This window comes from Hemicordylus capensis, chromosome 12, assembly GCF_027244095.1.
Source record: "Hemicordylus capensis ecotype Gifberg chromosome 12, rHemCap1.1.pri, whole genome shotgun sequence".
Classification (NCBI taxonomy): Eukaryota; Metazoa; Chordata; class Lepidosauria; order Squamata; family Cordylidae; genus Hemicordylus; species Hemicordylus capensis.
In genome coordinates, this window is record NC_069668.1 from 15,757,725 (window position 1) to 15,782,560 (window position 24,836).

Here is a 24,836-nt window from a genome sequence, read left to right on the forward strand (position 1 = left end):
TACCACCATTAAGTTTGGATTTCAGTGTCTTTCTTACTCGCCTGATATATTCCTTTGGTCTTCACTTCAGCATGCTTGATGATGATGATGATAGGTGAGTTGAAGTGCTCCTGGATATATTCCTGGATATAAATTTATAGAAAGGAGGAAGGAGGAAGAATTGGGGGTGGATTAGCCATACAATGGCGCAGTGGGGAAGTAACTTGCCTAGGGAGCAAGAGGTTGCCGGTTCGAATCCTCGCTGGTGTGTTTCCCAGAATATGAGAAGCTACTATATTGGGCAGCAGTGATCTAGGAAGATGCTGAAAGGCATCATCTCATATTGCGTGGGAAGAGGCAACGGTCAACCCCTCCTGTATTCTACCCAAGACTACCACAGGGCTCTGTGGTCGCCAGGCTTCAAAACCAACTCGACAGCACAACTTTACCTTTAGCACTGTATATTAAAGAAGAGATAGAATCGCACAAGCTAGAAAACCTAGGAGGACTCGTGTAACTCCACAGAAACTCTACGAATGATGATACAAGGCCAGAAAGGAAATGTGTTACTAGGGACATGCTATCGCCCTTCAAAACGCTGACAGCGACTGGGAGTTGCAGAAGGAAATCAGGGAGACGTCAAAGAGAGACAGAGTGCTAATGGGTGACTTCAATTGCCTACACATAGTCTGAGTAAATTCACAGTCAGGCAATGATGAAGAGTCCACATTTCTAGATACATTGAGCAACGGTGCCCTAGAAGAATTGGTTGTGGGACCAACCAGAGAGAAGGCAACCTTGGACTTAATCCTGAGCGGCACCCAAGACCCGGTGCGTGATGTCAGTGTGGTGGAACCATTAGGAAACAGGGACCTTTGTGTGATCCAGTTCCGCATATATGCAAAGAGAGGATCGCCAGGCAGATCAAACACACTTTGAACTTCAGAAGAGGAAACTTCTCCAAAAGGAGGGGTTTGGTGAGAAGAAAAGGGAAAGGGAAAATCAGGTGCTTTCCTGCTCTCTTTCTTTCAATCGTTGCAAGGAATCAAACCTACTTTCCTCATTAGTGTAGCCTCAGGACATCTTTTGATATTCTCTCTCTCTCTCTCTCTCTCTCTCTCTCTCTCTTCCCCCCCCTCCCAAATTCACCCTTGGGAAGAGGCAGATTTTGTCCCACACTGCGTTTTTAATTTGCCTCAAGATGAATTCAGATTGATGAGCGAGGCATTTGCGTACGGCCGTAAATGTCAATTAATTACCTCTCCTCCTGTCTTAATTAAGGCAAGCCTTCATTTCCCAGTGTGTCTGGGATGTTGGACTGAGACCTGGGGAAGCAAAATCAATACAAATATCAATTACGGCCCAACTTTGGCGTCCAATTAGCTCATGATGCTCTTAAATGAAGTGTGGAGAGTGAGTGGTGGGGAGGAGGCTGTCTTTCTGGCGTGGTCCGGGAGCAGAACGCCACAACAGAACGTCTTCCATATCTCCATCACAGCAGACACTAAGGTCATTCACATGACCACATTTGCTGGGAAGGACAGGATCCATACCGCCCACTCCTGCGCATGCGTGGAGGCCAGACCTGAGCTTCCACTGAGCTGGTGGCGTGGTAAAAGAAGGAAGAATGTGCTAGGAGCTATGCCAGGTGGGCGAAGGGTGGCACCAGCTGGGTAAAGAGCTTATATTACCTCTCTCGCCACACCCAACTGGGCACCCCTTATCCTTTTCTAAGGGTCAGGGGTAAGAGTCCCCCCACCCCCTCCAGATTCTCTCCAGATTCCCCTTTACAGGTATATCGGCTTCCTGAACCACTAAGCCGGTTTGAACCGCTGAACCAGTTTGAACCGCTGAACCGGCTTCCTGAACCGCTGAACCAGCCGGTCGGTTCGACTGAAGCAGTTTGAAGGAGCAGCATGATTTGGTCTGAATTGAGTCTCATTCGAACCGAACCGCGTTTTTTTGGGGGGGGGGTCTGTGCACACTCCAAGGTCTGACTCAGTATAAAGCAGCTTCTGACCTTTGGATCTCAGGGTCCCTCAAAAACGAAGAACAAGCCCCTGAATAACGTTGGAACACGAACATAAATGGGCAGCAGAGCCGGTGAATCAAACTAAACTCCTGTGAGTAAGAAGTGTGTGCTAATTATGGGAAGCCTCCAAAATGGCCAATGTGCAGGAGGGGGGAGGCCCGGAAACTGGCCGGATGGCCAGTATGGGCATCAAGTGAGGCTGGAGGGGGAGAGGGTACCTCCTTGGACGCACACACCCCGCCACCTCCAACAACTCCCCCCCGAGGGAGGGGAGGTTAAAAAAAAAAACAATTACAAGTGAAACTTGGAAAATTAGAATATCGTGCAAAAGTCCATTAATTTCAGTCATGCAAATTAAAAGGTGAAACTGATATATGAGACAGACGCATTACATGCAAAGCGAGAGAAGTCCAGCCTTAATTGGTTATCATTGTGATGATCATGGCGTACAGCTCATGAGAACCCCAAATCCACAATCCCAGAAAATTAGAATATTGCAATGCACCCAGAAGACAAGGATTGTAGAATAGAACAATCTCGGACCTCCGAAAAGTAGAAGCATGCATATGTATTCAGTCCTTGGTTGGGGCCCCTTTGGCAGCAATGACTGCCTCCGTGCGGCGTGGCATGGATGCTCTCAGCCTGTGGCACTGAGGAGGTGTTATGGAAGACCAGGATGCTTCCTTAGCGGCCTTCAGCTCTTCTGCATGGTTTGGTCTCATGTCTCTCATCCTGCTCTTGGCAATGCCCCATAGATTCTCGATGGGGTCAGGTCAGGCCAATCAAGCACAGTACACTGTATACTTTTCGGCGGTCCGATATTGTTCTATTCTCCAATCCTTGTCTTCTTGGTTCCATGTAATATTCTAATTTTCTGGGATTGTGGATTTGGGGTTTTCACGAGCTGTACGCCACGAGCATCACAATGATAACAAATGAAGGCTGGACTTCTCTCGCTTTGCAGGTAATGCGTCTGTCTCATAGATCCGTTTCACCTTTTAATTTGCATGACTGAAATTAATGGACTTTTGCACGATATTCTAATTTTCCGAGTTTCACCTGTATATTTTTATTTTTTTAAAAAATGTCAGCAAAACCCCCAAACAGTCGGGGGGTGTTTTCTTTGGGGTCGGACCAAACAGCAGATGGTTCAGTTTGACCCCGAACGGTCGGACAGAACTGGTTCAACATCGGACACGTTCCGCGTCGAACCTGTTTGCACGTCCCGACTCACCGCACCTTCTGGGTGATTTCTGATGGAGAGACAGTGCCATGTGAGAAGGCGAATCTTCTGTCTGCCTGATGCAAACCTCCGCTGATGTCGGATGGGTTTTGCGGGGGAAGAAAGAGACAGTTCTGGCCCTAAACGCACCTCTTCCGCACACAGGGCGGTGCATATTTAGCTCGATGCGGCGCTTCGTGGCATTTTAACGGAGCCTGTCACTCCCCTCACCGCATTCTCCCAAGGTATTTTTAGGCCATGCAGATTGGAAATATTATCCCCCTGATAGCCTGTTTACAAGCCTTGTTTACTGCTATTCGTGCGTGACTCATTGCAACGTCTAATTGCGCAGAAGGCATTCTGGAGCTGCGTCTTCTTTTAGCGTGTCAGGATGGTAACTCCGGGGAGAGAAGACATGGATTAAGCACCTGCACGAGTTGTGCCGCAAACAAGGGGGAGCCTGTCGACCGGGAGACCCCTGTCCGTCCACAGAGTCCGACTTGGCCTGTATTTATTCCTTTCCAAGTTTGCAGGCAGGAGTCTCTCCCAGCCCAGCTGGTCTCGTGGTCGCAATCATGACTTGTCCCCATAGCTAAGCAGGGTCCACCCTGGTTGCATTTGAGTGGGAAACTTGATGTATGAGCAATGGAAGATATTCCCCTCTTAGGGGATGGAGCCGCTCTGGGAAGAGCAGAAGGTTCCCAGTTCCCTCAAGATGGGTCTATACAAAAGGGATGGGCTCCCCCAGAACCAAGATGGAACGAGACTGTTGGCGCTTAAAATGAAAACAACAACAACTTCAGAACAACTTGCAAAAGAACATAGGGACATAGGAAGCTGCCACAAACTGAGTCAGACCCTCGGTCCATCTAGCTCAGTATTGTCTACCCAGACTGGCAGCGGCTTCTCCAAGGTTGCAGGCAGGAGTCTCTCTCATTCCTGTCTTGGAGATGCTGCCAGGGAGGGAACTTCAAACCTTCTGCTCATCCCAGAGCAGCTCCATCCCCTGAGGGGGAATCTCTTCCAGTGCTGCTCACACTTCTAGTCTCCCATTCATATGCAACCAGGGCGGACCCTGCTTAGCTAAGGGGACAAGGCATGCTGGCTACCACAAGACCAGCTTTCCTCTCCTATAAAGATCTCAAGTACAGAGCCAGGAAAGATCTTAGGGGATATAGGAAGCTGCCATATACTGAGTCAGACCCTCGGTCCATCTAGCTCAGTATTGTCTTCACAGACTGGCAGCGGCTTCTCCAAGGCTTCAGGCAGGCGTCTCTCTCAGCCCCAACTTGGAGATTGCAGGGAGGGCGCTTGGAACTTTCTGATTGCAGGGAGGCAGGTGCTCTTCCCAGAGTGGACCCGTCCCCTACGGGGAATATTTCACAGTGCTCACACATCTCCCATTCATATGCAACCAGGGCAGACCCTGCTTAGCAAAGGATACGAGCCCTGCTTGCTACCAAACGACTAGCTTATGGTCTACATGGTTGTAAAATGCCTGGAGACACAAGTTTGGGGCGATGGGCAGATAAAATAAAATAAGAAAGGGGATTGAAAATAAAACGGCTAACATTATAATGCCCGTATACAAAACTATGGTGCGACCACACTTGGAGGACTGCGTACAATTCTGGTCACCACATCTTAAAAAGGACATTGTTGAACTGGAGAAGGTAAAGAAGAGGGCAACCAAGATGATCAGGTGCCTAGAGCACCTTTTTTTACGAAGCAAGACTACAACACCTGGGGCTTTTTAGTTTAGAAAAAAGACGACTGCAGGGAGACATGATAGAGGTCTATAAAATCATGCATGGCGTGGAGAAAGTGGAGAGAGAGAGATTCTTTCCCCTCCAACACAACACTAGAACTCCATGAAATTGATGGCCAGGAGGTTTAGGACCAACAAACGGAAGTCCTTTTTCACACAACGCGTGATCCACATGTGGAACTCTCTGCCACAGGATGTGGTGACAGCCAACAACTTGGACGGCTTTAAGAGGGGCTTGGCTGACTTCATAGAGGAGAGGTCCAACAATGGCTACTAGTCGGAGGGCTGTGGGCCACCTCCAGCCTCAAAGGCAGGGTGCCTCTGAGTACCAGTTGCAGGGGAGTAATGGCAGGAGAGAGGGCATGCCTCTTTCAACTCCTGTCTGTGGCTTCCAGCGGCATCTGGTGGGCCACTGTGCGAAACAGGATGCTGGACTAGATGGGCCTTCTTGGGCCTGATCCAGCAGGGATCTGTTCTTAGGTTCTTATGTTCTAACTGAACTGAAATAGAATAAAATGAAATGAATCAAGCAACCGTCTTTCAAAGAGAGGGTTCTAGCAGCACCCGCCGAGCCAAGGAGGGCAGGCAGAGAATTGGAAGAGACACGCGCTGATACCAACTTGAAATTTGACAACCAAGAAGACACAGCAGCATGCTGTTCAAACGTGGCCCGCCACCAGGGAAGCTGGCACGGGCTTCCTAGTCTCAGCAGATCTGTATTATTATTATTATTATTATTACATTTATATCCCGCTTTTCCTCCAAAGAGCCCAGAGCGGTGCACTACATCCTTGAGTTTCTCTTTCACAACAACCCTGTGAAGTAGGCTAGGCCGAGAGAGAAGCGATTGGCCCAGAGTCACCCAGCAAGGATCACAAGGCTGAAGGGGGATTTGAACTCGGGTCTCCCCGGTCCTAGTCCAGCACTCTAACCACTACACCACGGCAGACCACGCAAAAGGGGTTTAAAAAAACAACAACTGAAAGAGGCCTGTAACACACTACTTATTTCCAACCCATAATTTATTTAAATTAATGCTAACTGAAGAGGGGGGAAATGAGCCGAAAAATAGGTGAAAGGCAATTCGGGCATTGCAGTATACATTATTCTGCGGAAAGCGGATTAAAGGTGCATTCTGAGTGCTGAGTCCCCTTTTCTCCCCTTGCCTCATACATTGATGCAGGCGCCATTCTGCTTCGGGAGGGGAGCTGGTCTTGGGACAGCACGCCTGAATTGGTCCCCTTTGCTAAGCAGGGCCTGCCTTGGTTTACATTTGAATGGGAGACTACATGAGTCAGCACTGGGAGAGATTCCGCGTAGGCCACTCGGGGAAGAGCATAAGGACATAGGAACAGCCCTGCTGGATCAGGCCCCAGGCCTTGACCCCTGTAAGATATTCCCCTTAGGGGCCATCTTGGTTCCAAGTTCCCTCCCTGGCAGCATCTCCAAGAGAGGGCTGAGAGAGAGACTCCTGCCTGCCACCTGGGAGAAGCCGCTGCCCGTCTGTGAAGACAATCCTGAGCTAGGTGGACCAAGGGTCTGACTCAGTATATGGCAGCTTCCTATATCCCCCGAGATCTTTCCTGGCTCTGTACTTGAGAGCTTTTTAGGAGAGGAAAGCTGGTCTTGTGGTCGCAAGCAGGACTTGTCCCCTTAGCTAAGCAGGGTCCGCCCTGGTTGCATCTGAAATGGGAGACTAGAAGGGTGAGCACTGGAAGAGATTCCCCCTCAGGGGATAATGGAGCCGCTCTGGGAAGAGCTGAAGGTTCCCCGTTCCCTCCCTGGCAGCATCTCCAACGAGATAGGGCTGGGAGAGAGAGACTCCTGCCTGCAACCTTGGAGAAGCCGCTGCCAGTCTGTGTTGACAATACTGAGCGAGATGGACCAAGAGCCTGACTCAGTATACAGCAGCTCCATAGGTTTCTTCCTTTGTGCCTTCTGGCCTGCCTGATCCCTCTATCTGAACAAACTGTATCTGCTGCAAGGACACAAGGGCATAGCAAGCTTTCTAGGGGCCTGAAATTAGATCCAGCTGGCAACCTCTCCCCATCACCCGTGTGCACGCCAAGACCCTCCCGCGCCCCAACATCTAACATCAGACAGAGAGAGATTATTTTACCCTGCTAACTGGGCAAAGAGGCACTTTTTAAAAATTAGCAATTCTCTCTATTGAGCAAGGGGAGCAACTGGCCCTCTCCGTCCCCAGCACATCATCCCTCCAGTGCCTGTTGCCGGTGTCTAGCATATGTTTCTTTTTTAGACGGTGAGCCCTTGGGGGACAGGGGAGCCACCTTCATTCATTCATTATATTCCGATACTGCCTGATATGTACAGGCAGGTGTACAAAATTTAAAATATTTGCAAGTCGCAAATTAAAACACATGACAACAAAAACAAGAGAATAAAACAGTTATTAAAAGAAGTTTAAAAATTATTAATTATTAATTTTAATTATTAAAAATTATTAAAATTATTAAAATGTTATATCCACGTAAACCGAATGCGAAAGCTGGGCTTGGAAGAAGCAGGGCAGAAAAGGTATTGCCGCTTTTGCACCTGGGTGTTGGAGAAGACCTTTGAGGAGGCCATGGACAGCCAGGAAAACAAACCAATGGATCATCGAACAAATCAATCCAGAATTTTCACCCGAAGCACAAATGACCAGGCTCAAGCTATCCTACTTCGGACATGTTTTGCGAAAACGCAGCTCCCTTGAGAAGTCGATCATGCTGGGGAAAGTGGAAGGAAAGAGAAGCAGAGGATGGCCAGCAACAAAGTAGATGGACTCAATGACGACAGCCATGAATGCACCACGGAGAGATCTAAAATTAACTGAGCGGACGTCAGAGAAGGTGTGAGCGCGTGCACGCCTGAGAGGGAACAGTGGGTGCAACTATTTCAAATGCATCCTCTCCCCGTCTCCTTTCCAAAGTTGCAGCTCTGACATCGGAGCCCAGGAAGCTGCCATATACTGAGTCCGTCCATAAGTCCGTCTAGCTCAGTATTGCTTGCACTGACTCTCGTATCTCAGCCCTATCTGGAGACGCCGCCAGGGAGGGAACTTGGAACCTTCTGCATGCAAAGAAGACGCTCACGGGCAAGTACATAGGAACGTAGGAAGCTGCCATCTACTGAGTCAGACCCTTGGTCCATCTAGCTCAGTATTGTCTTCACGGACTGGCAGCAGCTTCTCCCAGGTGGCAGGCAGGAATCTCTCTCCCAGCCCTATCTTGGAGAAGCCAGGGAGGGAACTGGGAACCTAGATGCTCTTCTCAGAGTGGCCCCATTATCCCCTGAGGGGAATCTCTTCCAGTGCTCACACTTCTAGTCTCCCTTTCAGATGCAACCAGGGCGGGCCCTGCTTAGCTAAGGGGACAAGTCATGCTTGCGACCACAAGACCAGCTTTCCTTTCCTAAAAAGATCTCAAGTTCAGAGCCAGGAAAGATCTTAGGGAATATAGGAAGCTGCCATATACTGAGTCAAACCCTTGGTCCACCTAGCTCAGTACTGGCTTCACAGACTGGCAGCAGCGGCTTCTCCAAGGTTGCAGGCAGGAGTGTCTCTCCCAGCCCTATCTCATTGGAGATGTTGCCAGGGAGGGAACTGGGAACCTTCAGCTCTTCCCAGAGCGGCCCCATCCCCTAAGAGGGGAATCTCTCCCAGTCCTCACACTTCTAGTCTCCCTTTCATATGCAAGCCAGGGCAGACCCTGCTTAGCTAAGGGGACAAGTCATGCTGGCGACCACAAGGCCAGCTTTCCTCTCCTAAAAAGATCTCAAGTACAGAGCCAGGAAAGATCTTGGGGGATACAGGAAGCTGCCATATACTGAGTCAGACCCTTGGTCCACCTAGCTCAGGATTGTCTTCACAGACTGGCAGCGGCTTCTCCCAGGAGTCTCTTTGCCAGGGAGGGAACTTGGAGCCTTCTGCATGCAAGCAAGATGGAGCCCCTCTTCCCAGAGCGGCTCCATCCCTTAAGGGGAGTATCTCACGGTGCTCACACATCTAGTCTCCCATTCAAATGCAAACCCTGCTTAGCAAAGGGGACCATTCGTGCTTGCTACCCCCAGACCAGCTCTCCTCCCCCTCAACTTGTTATATCCAGTGTCTCTCCCCCCAAATCTGGCTTGCTATTCCTCAGATCACACCCGTTACAGTAGGAAGGCTTTCATCCCGACTCCGTCATTATCTTACAGCATTTGGACTTTTCCGCCGGCCTCGAGGGCTGAAAGACAATTCCCCAAGACTTTTCAAAGCCTTACAAACCACAAACTTGCCGACTGTAAGCCTTTGATTTTGCCAAATAGAGAGGCCCCCCAGGGCTGCACCCTATAGACTCATCCTTACCGTCCAGTTCTTCCACGGAGATGTTGGCCAACTGTTCGCTGTCGCTGCCAGCAGAGAGGGACCGGTTCAGATAATTTCCCTTGTACAACAGCCCAGCCGTGACGTGGTGAAATGGCATCTTCTCCCTAAGGACAGAGAGAGAGAGAGAGAGCAACGTGAGTCACGTCCGAGTAATTCTTGCCCGGGGCGCTTCGGAAACCAAAAGGCGACCTCTTCTGGGATGATGGAGAAGATAAGCGAGTGGGTGACACCTCATTTATTACTTATTTATTACATTTTTAGACTGCCCCATCCAAAGACTCTGCACAAGAAGTTTTTTTAAAAGACATAAACAGCTTTTATAAAGCACACTGCTTAAAACCATATAAAAACAATTTAAAAACAGTTCAGAACCATTGGAAACCAATTAAAATACCATTTAAAAACCTTAGAAGGCCAGGCAAAACAAGTAAATTTTTAGGGCCGGTTAGGGTTAGGGTGACATCAAAAGGTGACAACCAAAAGGCGAATCTTCTGGGATGATGGAGAAGATAAGCGAGTGGGCGACACCTCATTTATTTATTATTTATTACTTATTTATTACATTTTTAGACTGCCCCATCCAAAGACTCTGCACAAGAAGTTTTTTAAAAAGACATAAACAGCTTTTATAAAGCAGCACACTGCTTAAAACCATATAAAAACAAATTAAAAACAGTTAGGAACCATTGGAAACCAATTAGAATACCATTTAAAAACCTTAGAAGGCCAGGCCAAGCAAGTAAGTTTTTAGGGCCCGGTTTAGGGCAGAGAAGGCCCAGCTCCAAATCGCCACCAGACGTACCGGTGGTAACCAGATGCGATGGGGATCATACAGAAGAAGGTGCTCTCCAGAGAGAAGCGAGTGGGAGAGACCTTGCAGAGCTGGTGGGGGTGAGGAGCATGTGCAACTAAGAAATGTTAAATACAGAATGGATTCTTTTAATCAATTAGGATTGATTTTAATCAAGTAGGATTGTTGGCTACCATGAGATGAATGAACGTGTGTACCAGTTCTGTACCCAAAGAACTTGCTTTGGTTTCACAGGAACGTAGGAAGTGGATTGCTACTGAGTCCGACCATTGGTTCATCTAGCTCAGCAGGGTCTGCCCTGGTTTGCATTTGAATGGGAGACTACATGTGTGAGCAGTGTAAGACATTCCCCTTAGGGGATGGCGGGAGCATCTGCATGCAGAAGGTTCCCAGTTCCCTCCCTGGAAGCATCTCCAAGATAGGGCTGAGAGAGACTCCTGCCTGCAACCTTGGAGAAGCCGCTGCCAGCCTGGGTAGACAATACTGAGCTAGATAGACCAAGGATCTGACTCAGTATATGGCAGCGTCCTATGTGGGCAAAACCCCACATTTGCTGCACAGATTCATTTGGTTTCTCTTATGCCCTGTCTGATTGGTTGACATTTCTAGATAGAGCCAGCATAGCATAGTGGTTAGAGTGTTGGACTAGGACCGGGAAGACCTGAGTTCAAATCCCCATTCAACCATGAAACTCACTGGGTGACTCTGGGCCTGTCATGAATCTTTCAGCTTAACCCTATCTCACAGGGTTGTTGCAGTACACAACCCTGTACACAACCCATGGACACCGCTCTGAGCTCCTCGGAGGAAGAGCGGGATAGAAATGTAAAAATAATAAGAATAAAGAATAAACTAATAGCAAGCTAATAAAGACTAAACGTAGGAGTAAGAAACCAATCCAGTTCTCAAAACAGAGTGGATCCAGAGAATAAGAAAGGGACGGAAAGCGGAGAACTTGCTCATTCTCTGGGAGGATCAGCCATGGGACTTTCTCCTCCCTGTAATTATATAAATAAACCTTTAAGCTTGAAGATTTGATTAAATCTCTTTTCTGCAGCACAGGACAGACGGCAGCCGTTTGTCTCTCTCCGGCTCCACTCCAGTTCTCCGACATTTGTCGGTTAAGTCACTTTGCATCTATCACAACTATACACACATTATAGGATGGATCATTTTGCCAAATTTGGAAAGCTGGGCCGTTTCTGGCAGACGCGTTTTCTTCCGGACAGAGTGTTCCCGTGAGCTGTTCATCTTCACGGCTATGATCGCAAACGAAAGCTTTGGACATAAAGCAGATCAATGCATTTTCCCTTCGCCTGATTCAAGAGATGTTACAATGAGTTTTCTTTTTAAAGCCATTTAATTAAGTCAGTGATGGCTTGAAACCAAACCCATCAGTGCAAAATTGCAACATCTATCTTCTACTAGAGGCAGAATGCAAGATGACAGCTCAAATGTTTGTACATTGTGGTGCATTGTACCCCTGGGCTCCAACATATCTGATTTTCAAGGCACTCTCTCGGATCCCTGGTCTCTAAACGGCCACCCCTACTCTTGGCTTTGGAGAACTCCTGGTCTAAAACATTAGTGAGGGTTGGGAGAGAGAGATGAGCCTTTTTTCAAAAGTCACACACCTCCCTAGAACTTAGGAACATAGGAAGCTGCCATATACTGAGTCAGACCCTTGGTCCATCTAGCTCAGTATTGTCTTTACAGACTGGCAGCGGCTTCTCCAAGGTGGCAGGCAGGAGTCTCTCCCAGCCCTATTTCGTTGGAGATGCTGCTAGGGAGGGAACTGGGCACCTTAGATGCTCTTCCCCGAGCGGCTCCATCCCCTGAGGGGGAATCTCTTCCAGTGCTCACACTTCTAGTCTCCCTTTCATGTGCAAACCAGGGTGGACCCTGCTTAGCTAAGGGGACAAGTCATGCTTGCGACCACAAGACCAGCTTTCCTCTCCTAAAAAGATCTCAAGTACAGAGCCAGGAAAGATCTTAGCGAATATAGGCAGCTGCCATATACTGAGTCAGACCCTTGGTCCATCTAGCTCAATATTGTCTACCCAGACTGGCAGCAGCTTCTCCGAGGTTGCAGGCAGGAAGATCTCCAAGTCTAGGGATGTGCACAAAACTGTTTTTGCCGGTTTGGTTTGAATTCCACCCAGGATTCGAACTGATGCGGCCCGATCCAGTTTTGGTTCTGGCCGAACCGGACCCGGTTTGACCACCGGATCGATTTGAACCGGTTCACAGCCCTACTGGTAAAGGGGAATCCAGTGAGGATTCACCTTTACCTGCAAAGGGGCAGGGGGGCTCCCCGAAGCCTAGAGGGCATGGGAGGGGAGTCAGTTAGCTAAGCAGGGTCTGCCCTGGTTGCTGATGAATGGGAGACTAGAAGTGTGAGCAGCACTGGAACAGATTCCCCCTCAGGGGATGAAGCCACTCTGGGAAGAGCAGAAGGTCCCCAGTTCCCTCCCTGGCAGCATCTCCAACGAGATAGGGCTGGGAGAGAGACTCCTGCCTGCCACCTGGGAGAAGCCGCTGCCAGTCTGTGAAGACAATACTCAGCTAGGTGGACCAAGGGTCTGACTCCGTACAGGGCAGCTTCCTATATTTCCTAATATCTTTCCTGGCTCTGTACTTGAGATCTTTTTAGGAGAGGAGAGCTGGTCTTGTGGTAGCCAGCATGCCTTGTCCCCTTAGCTAAGCAGGATCCGTCCTGGTTGCATCTGAAAGGGAGACTAGAAGTGTGAGCAGCACTGGAAGAGATTCCCCCTTAAGGGATGGAGCCGCTCTGGGAAGAGCTGAAGGTTCCCAGTTCCCTCCCTGGCAGCATCTCCAACGAGATAGGGCTGGGAGAGAGACTCCTGCCTGCAACCTTGGAGAAGCCGCTGCCAGTCTGTGAAGACAATCCTGAGCTAGAGGGTCTGACTCAGTATATGGTGGCTTCCTATGTTCCAGGGTGGACCCTGCTTAGCAAAGGGGACACACCATGCTTGCTGCCACAAGACCAGCGCTTCTAGAAGTTGAATGCCAGACGGGGCATGGGATGTATCCTGTCTCTAGCAGGCATCCACACAAATGTCGCCCCTTGAAAACTCGGTCCTCAGCCAGTGTATGAGCTGCCATTTACAGAGTTCAGGTGGGTTCAGACATTCATCTCCTGCTTGTGGGCTTCCCGGTGGCATCTGGGCTAGATGGATCTTTGGCCTCATCCTGCAACGCTTTTCTTACATTCATGGGTATTCAAAGGTCTAGGAGCTTCATCCGTTTTTATTTTAAAAAGGCACATCGGAAGCTGCCATATACTGAGTCAGACCATTGGTCTAGCTAGCTCTGGATTGTCAGCACTGACTGGCAGCAGCACTCCAGGGTTCCAGGCAAGACTCTTTCCCAGCCCTACCTGGAGAGGCTGCTGCCAGGGAGGAGTGAGGGGAATCACTCCCTAAAGGTAATATCTTACAGTGCTCAGATGAAGTCTCCCATCCAAATGCATACCAAGGTGGACCCTGCTTAGCAAAGGGGACAATTCATGCTCCCTCAAAACAAACAAACAAAATGCAGGAAAAGTATAAAAGCCATTCAGCCAACGGCTACCTGGAAGTACATCGTGACCAGGACCAACGAAATGCCTCATCTAATTGTCACCACCAGGCACCCCAAGGGCGATTCCACAATGCTGGAGCCACCCCAGAAAAGGCCCTGCTCCTCCTGCTAAATGCCCACACCTCACTCCATCGAGCACAGTGGTGGGGGGTGTCAAACTTGGATTACATGAAAAGGGGCCTGGATATATCCCAGGGAATGAAACAAATGCATGGGCTTCGTGAAAATCCCTGGCATTGGGAAAAAGCCTGTGCGGTTCATTTGCATCTTCGGCTCTCCAGTTTGTGGACTACAACTCCCATCATCCCCAGCCATAGTGGCCAATCGTCAGCAATCATGGGAGTTGTAGGCCAACATCTGCAGGAAGGCTGAAGCCGAGGAGCTTCAAGGGATCTCTAACAGCTCAGTTTCACAAGGATATCAGACTGGAACGGAGGGATCATGCAGGAAGCTGCCTTATGCCGAGTCAGACCCTTGGTCCATCTAGCTCAGTATTGTCTGCACAGACTGGCAGCAGCTCCTCCAAGGTTTCAGGCAAGCTCTTTCCCAGCCCTACCTGGAGATGCTGCCAGGGACTGAACTTGGGACCTATGATACGATGCGATACAATACAGCACGAGACGATGAATATTTATATACTGCTTTTCAACAAAGTCCCCAAAGCAGTTTACATATGAATGCATAAATAAATAAATAAATAAAGGCAGGAAAGAAAGAAAGAGAAAGAGAGAGAGAGAAAGAAAGAGAAAAAGAGAGAGAAAGAAAAAGAAAGAGAAAGAAAAGGAAAGAAATAAAAAGAAAGAGAGAGAGAGAAAGAGAAAAAGAAAGAAAAAGAAAAGGAAAGAAATAAAAAGAAAGAGAGAGAGAGAGATAGAAAGAGAAAAAGAAAGAAAGAAAAAGAGAGAGAGAGAAAAAGAAAGAGAGAGAGAAAGAAAGAAAAAGAAAAAGAAAGAGAGAGAGAAAGAAAGAAAGAAAAAGAAAGAAAAAGAAAAAGAGAGAGAGAGAGAGAGAGAGAAAGAAAGAAGGAAGGAAGAGAAAGAAAGAAAGAAAGAAAGAAAGAAAGAAAGAAAGAAAGAAAGAAAGATGCTCTTCTCCTGAGCTACGGCCCCATCCCCTAAGGGGGTATCTTAAAGAATTCACATGTAGTCCCCCCTCCAAGTGCAAACCAAGGGGAACGCTGCTTCGCAGCTCTCCTCCCACCGGAAATAACCCCCAAAGTGCCAACTAGACTTTCAGGTCTAAAGCAGGACCTCGTTCCTGGCCCCTTCCCCTTTGAATCTCCCAAAGGTGGTCGCAAGCATGGATGGTCCCCTTTGCTAAGCAGAGTCTGCTCTGGTTTGCATTTGGATGGGAAACTGTGTGTGAGCACAGAATGAGCATTTTTCGTCGGGCTTCTGATCTCTCCCCCCTCGAGCGGACTGGGTCTGTGATACTGGGGAGCTCATTTTCCAGTTCTTCTCACAGTTTATTCCACTTGATGTGCTGTCCTTTTGGATCTTCATTGGGTTTTTCACCCTCCGTAAGCTGTTTAGTTGAGAGCACTGTTGGCTGAAAACCAGCACAGATTTTTTTAGTAAACACCCATCTCTCTCTCTCTCTCTCTCTCTCTGCCTGTGTGTGTGCATATATGTCCACCCAATGGCACAGCGGGGAAATGACTTGCCTCGCGAGCCAGAGGTTGCCAGTTCGAATCCCCGCTGGTATGATTCCCAGACTATGGGAAACTCGGGCAGCAGCGAGCTAGGAAGGTGCTGAAAGGCCTCAATCCCATACTGTGTGGGAGGAGGCAATGGCAAACCCCTCCTGTATCCCTCCAAAGACAACCACAGGGCTCTGTAGTCAGCAGGAGTCCGGTCCTAAGACAGCACAGGCATCAGCATCTCTGAAGCTTCCGTTTCGGCTGACACCACAGGGTATTTGCATCCCTTCAGATTGGGGTTCTTGTTCAATTAAATACATAGAACACTTTGCATTATCTTATCTTTTCCACTTGCATTTAAAAAAAGGGTTTGCTGAATCTCGCATTCTGACCACCCCGGCTGGTTGCAAGAGGAGTGGGGGGAACCACACAACATGAAAAGCAGCATCCAAATATTGTGGCTCAAGAGCTGGCCGGGTGGCCGCAAGCGTGGATGGTCCCCTTTGCTAAGCAGAGTCTGCTCCGGTTTGCATTCGGATGGGAAACTGTGGGTGAGCACTGTCAGAGATTCCCCTTAGGGGATGGGAAGAGCAGAAAGCTCCGAGTTCCCTCCCTGGCAGCATCTCCCAAATAGGGCTGAGAGAGACTCCTGCCTGCAACCTGGGAGAAGCTGCTGCCAGTCTGGGTAGGCAATCCTGACGGACCAAGGGTCTGACTCAGTAGGAGGCAGCTTCTGATGTTCCTCTGTACCTGGGCTCATCTCCCGGAAGTGTGCTTGAAATCAAACATCTGAGCTTCTGCCATCTTGTCGAGGGGAACCTTTAGTGAGCTTCTGCTGCGGAGGTCGGAATTCCGGGCTGCCCTTTGGAGGGGGAGATCTGCTCTGCGATTAGGGTTAGGTTAGGCGTGCAGAGAAGACCTTAGGTTAGGGTTAGGGTTAGGGTCTTCTCTGCACGCGCACAGAGTGTCCCTCAACAATCCAAAGTCTTCTGTCCTTTCCCAAGAAGAAGCCATCGGCAGATGCCAGCCCTCAAGGTCACGCCAACGCCCTTGTCAGACACCTTGCCAAAAAGATGACATGGCTGCCGCATCGGGGCTAGCTTCCAACCCTGCTGGCAGCCGGAGAAGTTGCGGTAAAACTCCAACGCCATTGGATTCCCTGCCAGCGGGGACCGCGGAAGGTGGGCACTCGCGGTCATTCTCAGGGTCATTCAAGAAAGGGACATTTTATTGGAGCAGAAAGAAAGCAGAGGGCTGGTCTTGCGCAAGCGTGGATGGCCCCCCCTTTGCTAAGCAGGGTCCGCCCTGGTTTGCATTTGGATGGGAGACGACCTGTGTGAGGACTGGAAGACGTTCCTCTTAGCGGGTGGGAAGAGCAAATGCCCGCTTGCCTGCAGAAGGTCCCAAGTTCCCTCCCTGGCAGCATCTCCAAGATGGGGCTGAGAGAGAGACTCCTGCCTGCAACTTTGGAGAAGCCGCTGCCAGCCTGGGTAGACAATACTAAGCTAGAGGGACAAAAAGGTCTGACTCAGTAGGAGGCAGCTTCCTATGTTCCTAAAGAAAACAGGGAAATAGGAGTCATATCTGAGAAAACGCCAGGCTGCGTGGCGTTGGTTGACAGAGGGGGAGTCAATGGGGATGTTCAAAACAGAATGTCAGACGACGTGGGCAGGTGGGTGGCAGCATTTTGCTTCCCCACCAGAAAAAAAAAAAAAAGGCTGGCAATTTAGAAAGTGCCCAGGGGTCCCTTTCCAAAAAGACAGCCCGCTGATCAACATCCGTAGCCTGGAGAATATGACGCCCCGCCTTTTGAATTTCTGCAGATGGCGAGAAGGAAGCCTGGTGGGGTCAGGTCTATGATATTGCGCTCCACGGGAATGCGGGCGGGGGGGGGGGAGTCAAGACAGCTGTTGGTGTGAGTGGTTAGAGCGAGGGTGAGCCCCTAATCCCTGCCTTCGGGTTTTGTGACCCAGTTTGCAGGCTGCAAAAACAAAGTCGCATTTCCCAGACTGGGACTCAGGGATCGAGCATCCTTTTTCTCCGGAAGGTGACCTAGGGACATAGGAAACTGCCATATACTGAGTCAGACCCTTGGTCCATCTAGCTCAGAATTGTCTTCACAGACTGGCAGCGGCTTCTCCAAGGTTGCAGGCAGGAGTCACTCTCAGCCCTCTCTTGGAGATGCTGCCAGGGAGGGAACTGGGAACCTTCTACTCTCCCCAGAGCGGCCCCAATATCCCTTAAGGGGAATCTCTTGCAGTGCTCACACATCAGGTCTCCCATTCATATGCAACCAGGGCAGACCCTGCTTAGCTAAGGGGACAAGTCATGCTTGCTACCACAAGACCAGCTCTCCTCTCCTAAGGGACCTAGGGACATAGGCAGCTGCCATATACTGAGTCAGACCCTGGGTCCATCTAGCTCAGGAATGTCTACCCAGACTGGCAGCAGCTTCTCCAAGGTTTCTCTCAGCCCTCTCTTGGAGATGCTGCCAGGGCGGGAACTTAGAAGCTACCAGTACAGACCTCTGGAAACAGGTCCAGACAAATTGCTTAAGTTTCTTTTGTTTGTTGATCAAATTTGTAGAGTGCCCCAAACTTCCATTTCCGGGCAGTTTACAATAACCTGCCCATTGGAAATGCTTCCTTGTGTAAACAGGAGTCATTTTCAGTTATCTCCCACTTCCTGTTACCTCTCCAAAACACATCCCTGAGGGTTGCGGGACCCTCGGGGACATATTTTTGGGAGGCATTAGGTGGCTAAAAAGGAAAGGGGAGATGCCCCCAAATGACTGCTGCCCTCTTTTCATGTGTGGAACGGTTTCTTCTGAAAATACCTCTCACTCAGTAGGTGGGGAGGTATAAACTTTGGAACAGTATGTTTATGCCCAAGCTAACATCATAAACAGTTGGGTAGGAGTAACAAGTAGGCTTGCGCGCAACTTCGTCCGAAGCCTCAGGTACATCACGGAGGCATGCTTTCCCAGTGCACACCCCTGCATGGGAACTGAGCCCCAAACCAACTGGTTACTGGTCCCAAGGTCACCTTAAAGGGAAGAGAGCCCCTGTTGCAATCCGACACCCGGTGGACGGGGATTTGTAGTCCTTTCCCAGGACATCTTTGAGTACTGGGACATGTAGTCCTTTCCCAGAACCTTTTTGAGTACTGGGATGAGTAGACCTTTACAAGGACCTTTGAGTCCTGGGACGTGTAGTCTTTTCCCAGCACTTTTTTGAATACTGGGCGTGTATTCCTTTCCCGGGACCTTTTGAGTACTGGGATGTGTAGTCCATTCCTAGCACTTTTTTGAGTACTGGGATGAGTAGACCTTTACAAGGACCTTTTGAGTCCTGGGACGTGTAGTCTTTTCCCAGCACTTTTTTGAATACTGGGCGTGTATTCCTTTCCCAGGACCTTTTGAGTACTGGGATGTGTAGTCCATTCCTAGCACTTTTTTGAGTACTGGGATGAGTAGACCTTTTCTAGCACTTCTTTGAGTACTGGGACAGGCAGTCCTTTCTCAGAACGTCTTTGAGTACTGGGATGTGTAGTCCTTTCCCAGCACTTTCCCCACTGAGCTCAATGAAAAAAGCACTGGGAAAGGACTCCACTTCCCTGCATGCCTTCACTGATGCTCGGTAGAGCTCATTGGGATTCTTCAAGGGACCCCGCATAGGTGGACAGTGGGAACGGACACCTCTGTGCATTCCCGGTAGGCCTGTCCAGTTTATTTGGCTCTGGGCACTGGAAAGTGAATATTTGCACAGGCCTAATAAGCAAGGCTGATGAGCAATTTTTGCCAGGCTGGAGCCCACTTAAGAGTAGAGTTGGATTCTGCCCAATGAAAACATTCAACAAGCAGCATTCGCTCTAATCTGATTCATGTCTTAAATGCTCTTTAAGCTGTGCTAAGATATGGGATGCAGTTATTTTACTCTGCTATTTTTTTGCTCTTCATTAGGAGGGTGCACGAATCAATAGCTGCGATCTGATTTGAGGTCGAATTAAATAGCTGACCCGCCCCCGCCGACTGATTCGTTGATTCAAGCCACACCTTGATTCAGCCCAAATTGAGTCGGGCAAATCGGGCACCATTTTGAGGCCCGTTTTGCTGGGGAGACGGACCTCAGAATGGCGTTTCTTTCCCAGGGAAGTTGGTCTACCAATTGGGATCAGTGGGCAGACCAACCCTTTGCTGTGGACTTGGTGCCCCAGCCCACCTCAGAGGACACGTCTACCCACTGATCCCAACTGGTAGGCCACGTCTCCCCGAAAAGAAGCACCATTTCGAGGCCCATTTCCCCAGCAAAATAGGCCTCAAATCACCAGAATCGATGCAGGTCGAAACGGGGGTGATTCTATTCTTCGGCGAATCTGGCCCTTTGCTTTCAGGGCGATTCGATTCATGGCAGAAGCATCGAATTGCCCCCTTTATTTGTCCCGAATAGATTTGTGGGCGAATCGATTTGCACATCTGACCTCTCTACTCCCCATGCACTCATGAGACTTTGTAACGTCTGTCTATGATAGCAACAATAGGGTGCTCACTCGAGAACGTCGAATCGCACTTCAGTTTATAAAGGCATGGTCCCTGCCCCGAAAATCAATGCAGCAGAGGGGTGCCTTGGTCAGTGTGTGTGTGGCAACAGCGAGTGCTTTGAAGGAGAGCTGGACTCAGGGGCGTATCTAGGGTGGGGCAGGCAGGGCACATGCCCCGGGCGCCACTTGAAGGGGGGCGCCATTTCTGAAAATTATTATTTTTTTTAAAAGGCTGCCAAAAACAAAATGGCCACCACGCATGCTAAAATGGCCTCTATGAGGCCCTAGGCCATACCAGGCCTCACAGAGGCCATTTGAGCATTCGTGGTGGCCATTTTGTTTTCAGCTGCAATTTTTTGATTTTCTTTTTTAAAAATGGCCACTGCACATGCTTAAATGGTCCCTGTGAGGCCCTAGAGGCCAGCAGGGGGGGAGGGGGAACCTTTGCAGACCCCCCAGCCTTTAGGAAGCCCCCCCGAAGGGGCTACAGGTAATTTTTTTAAAAAAAATAATAATATAATATAAGTCACTGTACACATATTCAGATATGTGACTTGTATGTGACCTTCAGACTTGTATTTTTCTGCTGATATTATGGTAAAGTTATCTGAAAGATGGGTGTCAGATGTTTGGACAGGGGGTGCAATTTCAAGGCTTGCCCTAGGCGCTATTTTCCTTAGATACGCCTCTGGCTGGACTTGTGGTGGCAACCATGAATTGTCATCTTTGCAAAGAAACCTTGGAGAAGCGGCTGCCAGGCTGTGTAGACAATACTGAGCGAGATGGACCAACTGTGCAGCTTTTTCTGCCCCTATGCTATCATTCCAAGCAGTTCAGTCTCATTGCTCTCAAAGGCCCTCAGAAGCTCAAACCGGGTGGGGGGGTGTCTGAACGAGAGAATGGCTCCACTCATAGTAAAAGCATCACATTGCTCTTATAAGTGGACTCCCAGCTTTTACTGTATTTCTTGATTTGATTTATATACCACCCTTCCTAAAGTGGCTGAGGGCAATTAGCCATTTACTGAATTTGCCATCTGTTCTTGTTTTGTCCTTTTAATCTTCCTGATCTCATCAGCTGAACTGAGGAGCTAAGGCAGCCTCCCATCCAAATGCAAACCAGGGTGGACTCTGCTTAGCAAGGGAGACAATTCATGCTTGCCGCCGCAAGACCAGCTCTCGTCATTGTATAAGAAAATGGTGAGACAACATAAAAGCAGAGCTCCAAACACAACAGGCCATATCTCCATGTCCGTAGACATGATCCCAAGCACAATGGGATTTTAATCCACACAACCAGCTATGTACAAATGGGAGATTAGGAGCATAGGAAGCTGCCATTTACTGAGTCAGACCCTTGGTCCGTCTAGCTCAGGATTGTCTTCACAGACTGGTAGCGGCTTCTCCAAGGTTGCAGGCAGGAATCTCTCTCCCAGCCTGATCTCGTTGGAGATCCCGCCAGGGAGGGAACTGGGAACCTTCTGCTCTTCCCAGAGCGGCTCCATCCCCTGAGGGGGAATCTCTTCCAGTGCTGACACTTCTAGTCTCCCTTTCATATGTAACCAGGGCAGACCCTGCTTAGCGAAGGGGGCGTCATGCTTGCGACCACAAGACCAGCTTTCCTCTCCTAAAAAGATCTCAAGTAAAGAGCCAGGAAAGATCTTAGGGAATATAGGAAGCTGCCATATACTGAGTCAGACCCTTGGTCCACCTTGCTCAGTATTGGCTTCACAGACTGGCAGCGGCTTCTCCAAGGTTGCAGGCAGGAATCTCTCTCAGCCTTATCAGATGCTGCCAGGAAGGGAACTTTGAACCTTCTGCTCTCTCCCTGCGTAAGTAAACAGTAGGAAGATATAAAAACATAGATCCAAACACATGATCCCAAAACATAGATCACAAACATAGATCCAAAAACAGATATAAAAACATAGATCCAAAAACACAGATCCAAAAATCTAGATCCAGGCTGTATTTTCCTGTCCATAGACAGAACCTCGAGCACAATGGGATTTTAATGCACATTACTTAATGCACAACTACGTGCTCATGGGAGATTCCCTGCCCTAGACAGAATCCTTTGTGGTGCTGTGAGGGGTCTATCCAACCCACGGGTCCATAGCACGCACAAGACGATTTATGACCCAGCACGCATCTTTAAGGAGCATTTAAACCCTTTAATCTTTTTATCGAGAGCAGAGCAGGCGGCCTTTAATGAAAAGCAATCATGTAAGACTTTTTTTTTTTAAGAGGAGGCTCTTTTATATATATATTGATAATCTCATTACATAACGTTCCATATTTTCCAGTTCCCAGCTCCCAGGACAAAACGACAATCAGATTCTCAGGAATGCTGCCATTTTCATCAGAAGGTAGTAACTAAAATCATTTCTCCAACAAGCCAAAACCATTTCTCCAGGCAACAGTGTTGCTCTTCCTTTAAACCCTCCCAACGTGCCTGATCCTCTATAATGCATAGCCCAGATTACTGGGAAACTAGTGGAATTATTCAGCAACGCAGAACACGGGAGAGAAAATATTTGGAAATGCTATATATTTTAAAAAGCAGACATGCCCAAAGACCCCCACCTAGAGATTCGGCCCGAGAAATGGACAACTCTCTTCTTCCATTGTCTTTAAATGCGTGAATGTTTCGGTTAGAGCTGTGTGCAGGGATCGTGCCTGCAGAAACCAAAAACGGGAGATTGGGAGAGGTTTCTTTCCTCTCCTTTTGGCTGACTTAGGAACATAGGCAGCTGCCATATACTGAGTCTGTCCCTTGGTCCACCTAGCTCAGTATTGTCTTCACAGACTGGCAGCGGCTTCTCCCAGGTTGCAGGCAGGAGTCTCTCTTCAGCCCTATCTTGTTGGAGATGCTGCCAGGGAGGGAACTGGGAACCTTCAGCTCTTCCCAGAGCGGCTGCATCCCCTGAGGGGGAATCTCTTCCAGTGCTCACACTTCTAGTCCCCCTTTCATATGCAAACCACGGCAGACCCTGCTTAACTAAGGGGACAAGTCATGCTTGCGACCACAAGACCAGCTTTCCTCTCCTAAAAAGATCTCAAGTACAGAGCCAGGAAAGATCTTAGGGAATATAGGAAGCTGCCATATACTGAGTCAGTCCCTCGGTCCATCTAGCTCAGTATTGTCTTCACAGACTGGCAGCGGCTTCTCAGAGACTGCAGGCACGAGTCCATCTCAGCCCTATCTTTAGGAGAGAATTTGGAAGCTTCTGCAGGGAAGCAGGCAGGTGCTCTCCCCAGAGCAGCCCTAAGGGGACGCCCTCATGGGACTAGCTTACAGTGTTCACACGTGCAGCCTCCCATCCAAATGCAAACCAGGGTGGACCCTGCTTAGCAAAGGGGACCATTCATGCCGGCTCCCACAAGGCCAGCTCTCCTCCCATACTTGCAAAGGACAGCCGAAGAAAACCCCAAAATGCTGAGATATGATTTCCACGCCAGCGACTACAGACTGCATTTTCCGTTCGAGTTTAAAAACCTGCGGAGATGGCAAAACTTACAGCGCTAATAAGAGACCCAAACTTGGAATGTTTTAAAGAAGACTGGAAAATCATTCTTGTTGTATCGAAAGAATTACTTTCCTACTATGGACTTGACAGCAGGGTTTGAAATTTAGTTAAAAAAAACTGCCGGTTGGGTAGATTAGCTGTGTTTGTCAGGGTTTGAATTTATCTTTTGAATTATTATTATAGCAAGGGTAAATTTTACAGTTGATGATTCACGAAGAGATTTGTGCGGGAGGGAAGTCCACCTTTTTGTGTGTGTATTTGCAATGAATGACAATATTACTACTGTTAAAATTAATAAAAAATGAATTTGGGGAAAAACCAGACGATGAAAGGAGGGAAAGAGAAGAAATTGAGCCTCAGAAGGTGGACACAGGACGGCGTCCCGAAGCAGGAGACTCCCCATTCAGGCTGCTAATTAAGAGCAAGTTCGTTTTCACTTTGTAGAAGTTAATGGCTGGAACAGGGACTGCAAAGCACGGAACGTTTCTCTCTGTCTCTAAGAGAAGTATATTGTCACAGAGAAGCCGCCTCAGCAGAAACGCCAGAGAAATGATCATGGGACAAAGTCTTGCTACTTAACATAAAGAGAAGAGCCTTGCAGCACCAACGGGTCTTGTGGTGGCGACCAGCATGGATTGCCCCCTTTGCTAAGCAGGGTCGGCCTTGGTTTGCATTCGGATGGGAGACCACCTGGAGATCGCTCAGTGGAAGAGCCTCCGCTTGGGTGCAGAAGGTCCCAGGTTCACTCCCTGGCATCTCCAGGTAGGGTCGGGGAAGCCTCTGTGACCTAAAACCCTGGAGGGCTGCTGCCACTCGGCATAGACCAGGGCTCCCCCAGCTTGTGGTCCTCCGGAACTCCAACACCCAGCATCCTCGGCCACAATAAATGGCAGCTGAGCCGGTTAGGGTTTTGTAGTGCCTTCAGGAAACACCCAGGCAGGGCATGAAGGCAATCAGCCTCGCTCCCCGTCAACTGGTATTTGCACGCAGAAGGTAGACTGCTGCTGGATGCGGAGGCTCCATTTAGCGACCCCGGCAAATAGCCCGTGATAGACTCTCCTCCGCTATGAATCAGTCAGATCCCCTCTTAGTTAGTTAGTTAGTTAGTTAGTATATTTGTACACTGCCCCATACGAAAAAGTCCCTGGGCGGTTGACAATATATGAAGCGAAGAGTCAGCCCTACACCTAGATTTGGTCCTGGTCAACGCAGCAGACACCGAATTAGCACCCTGCTTTTGTACAGGTGCCTCCCCTGCCAGTATCCTCAACACACACACACACACACACACACACACCGGCAATATCCAGGCTAACAATTTTGCAAAACAAGACAGGAGTGGAAT

At 49.0% G+C, this 24,836-nt stretch overlaps 1 protein-coding gene across 3 annotated transcripts in view; it reads right to left on the bottom strand.

The window, feature by feature from the left end:
- Positions 1 to 24,836, bottom strand: part of CALN1 (calneuron 1) — a 129,501-nt gene that overhangs the window by 47,702 nt on the left and 56,963 nt on the right. For all 3 annotated transcript variants that reach the window (XM_053275503.1, XM_053275502.1, XM_053275504.1), the window contains one exon: positions 9,350 to 9,474. In XM_053275503.1, coding sequence (XP_053131478.1) covers positions 9,350 to 9,474 — 125 coding nt within the window. The remainder of the gene's footprint in view (positions 1 to 9,349; positions 9,475 to 24,836) is intronic.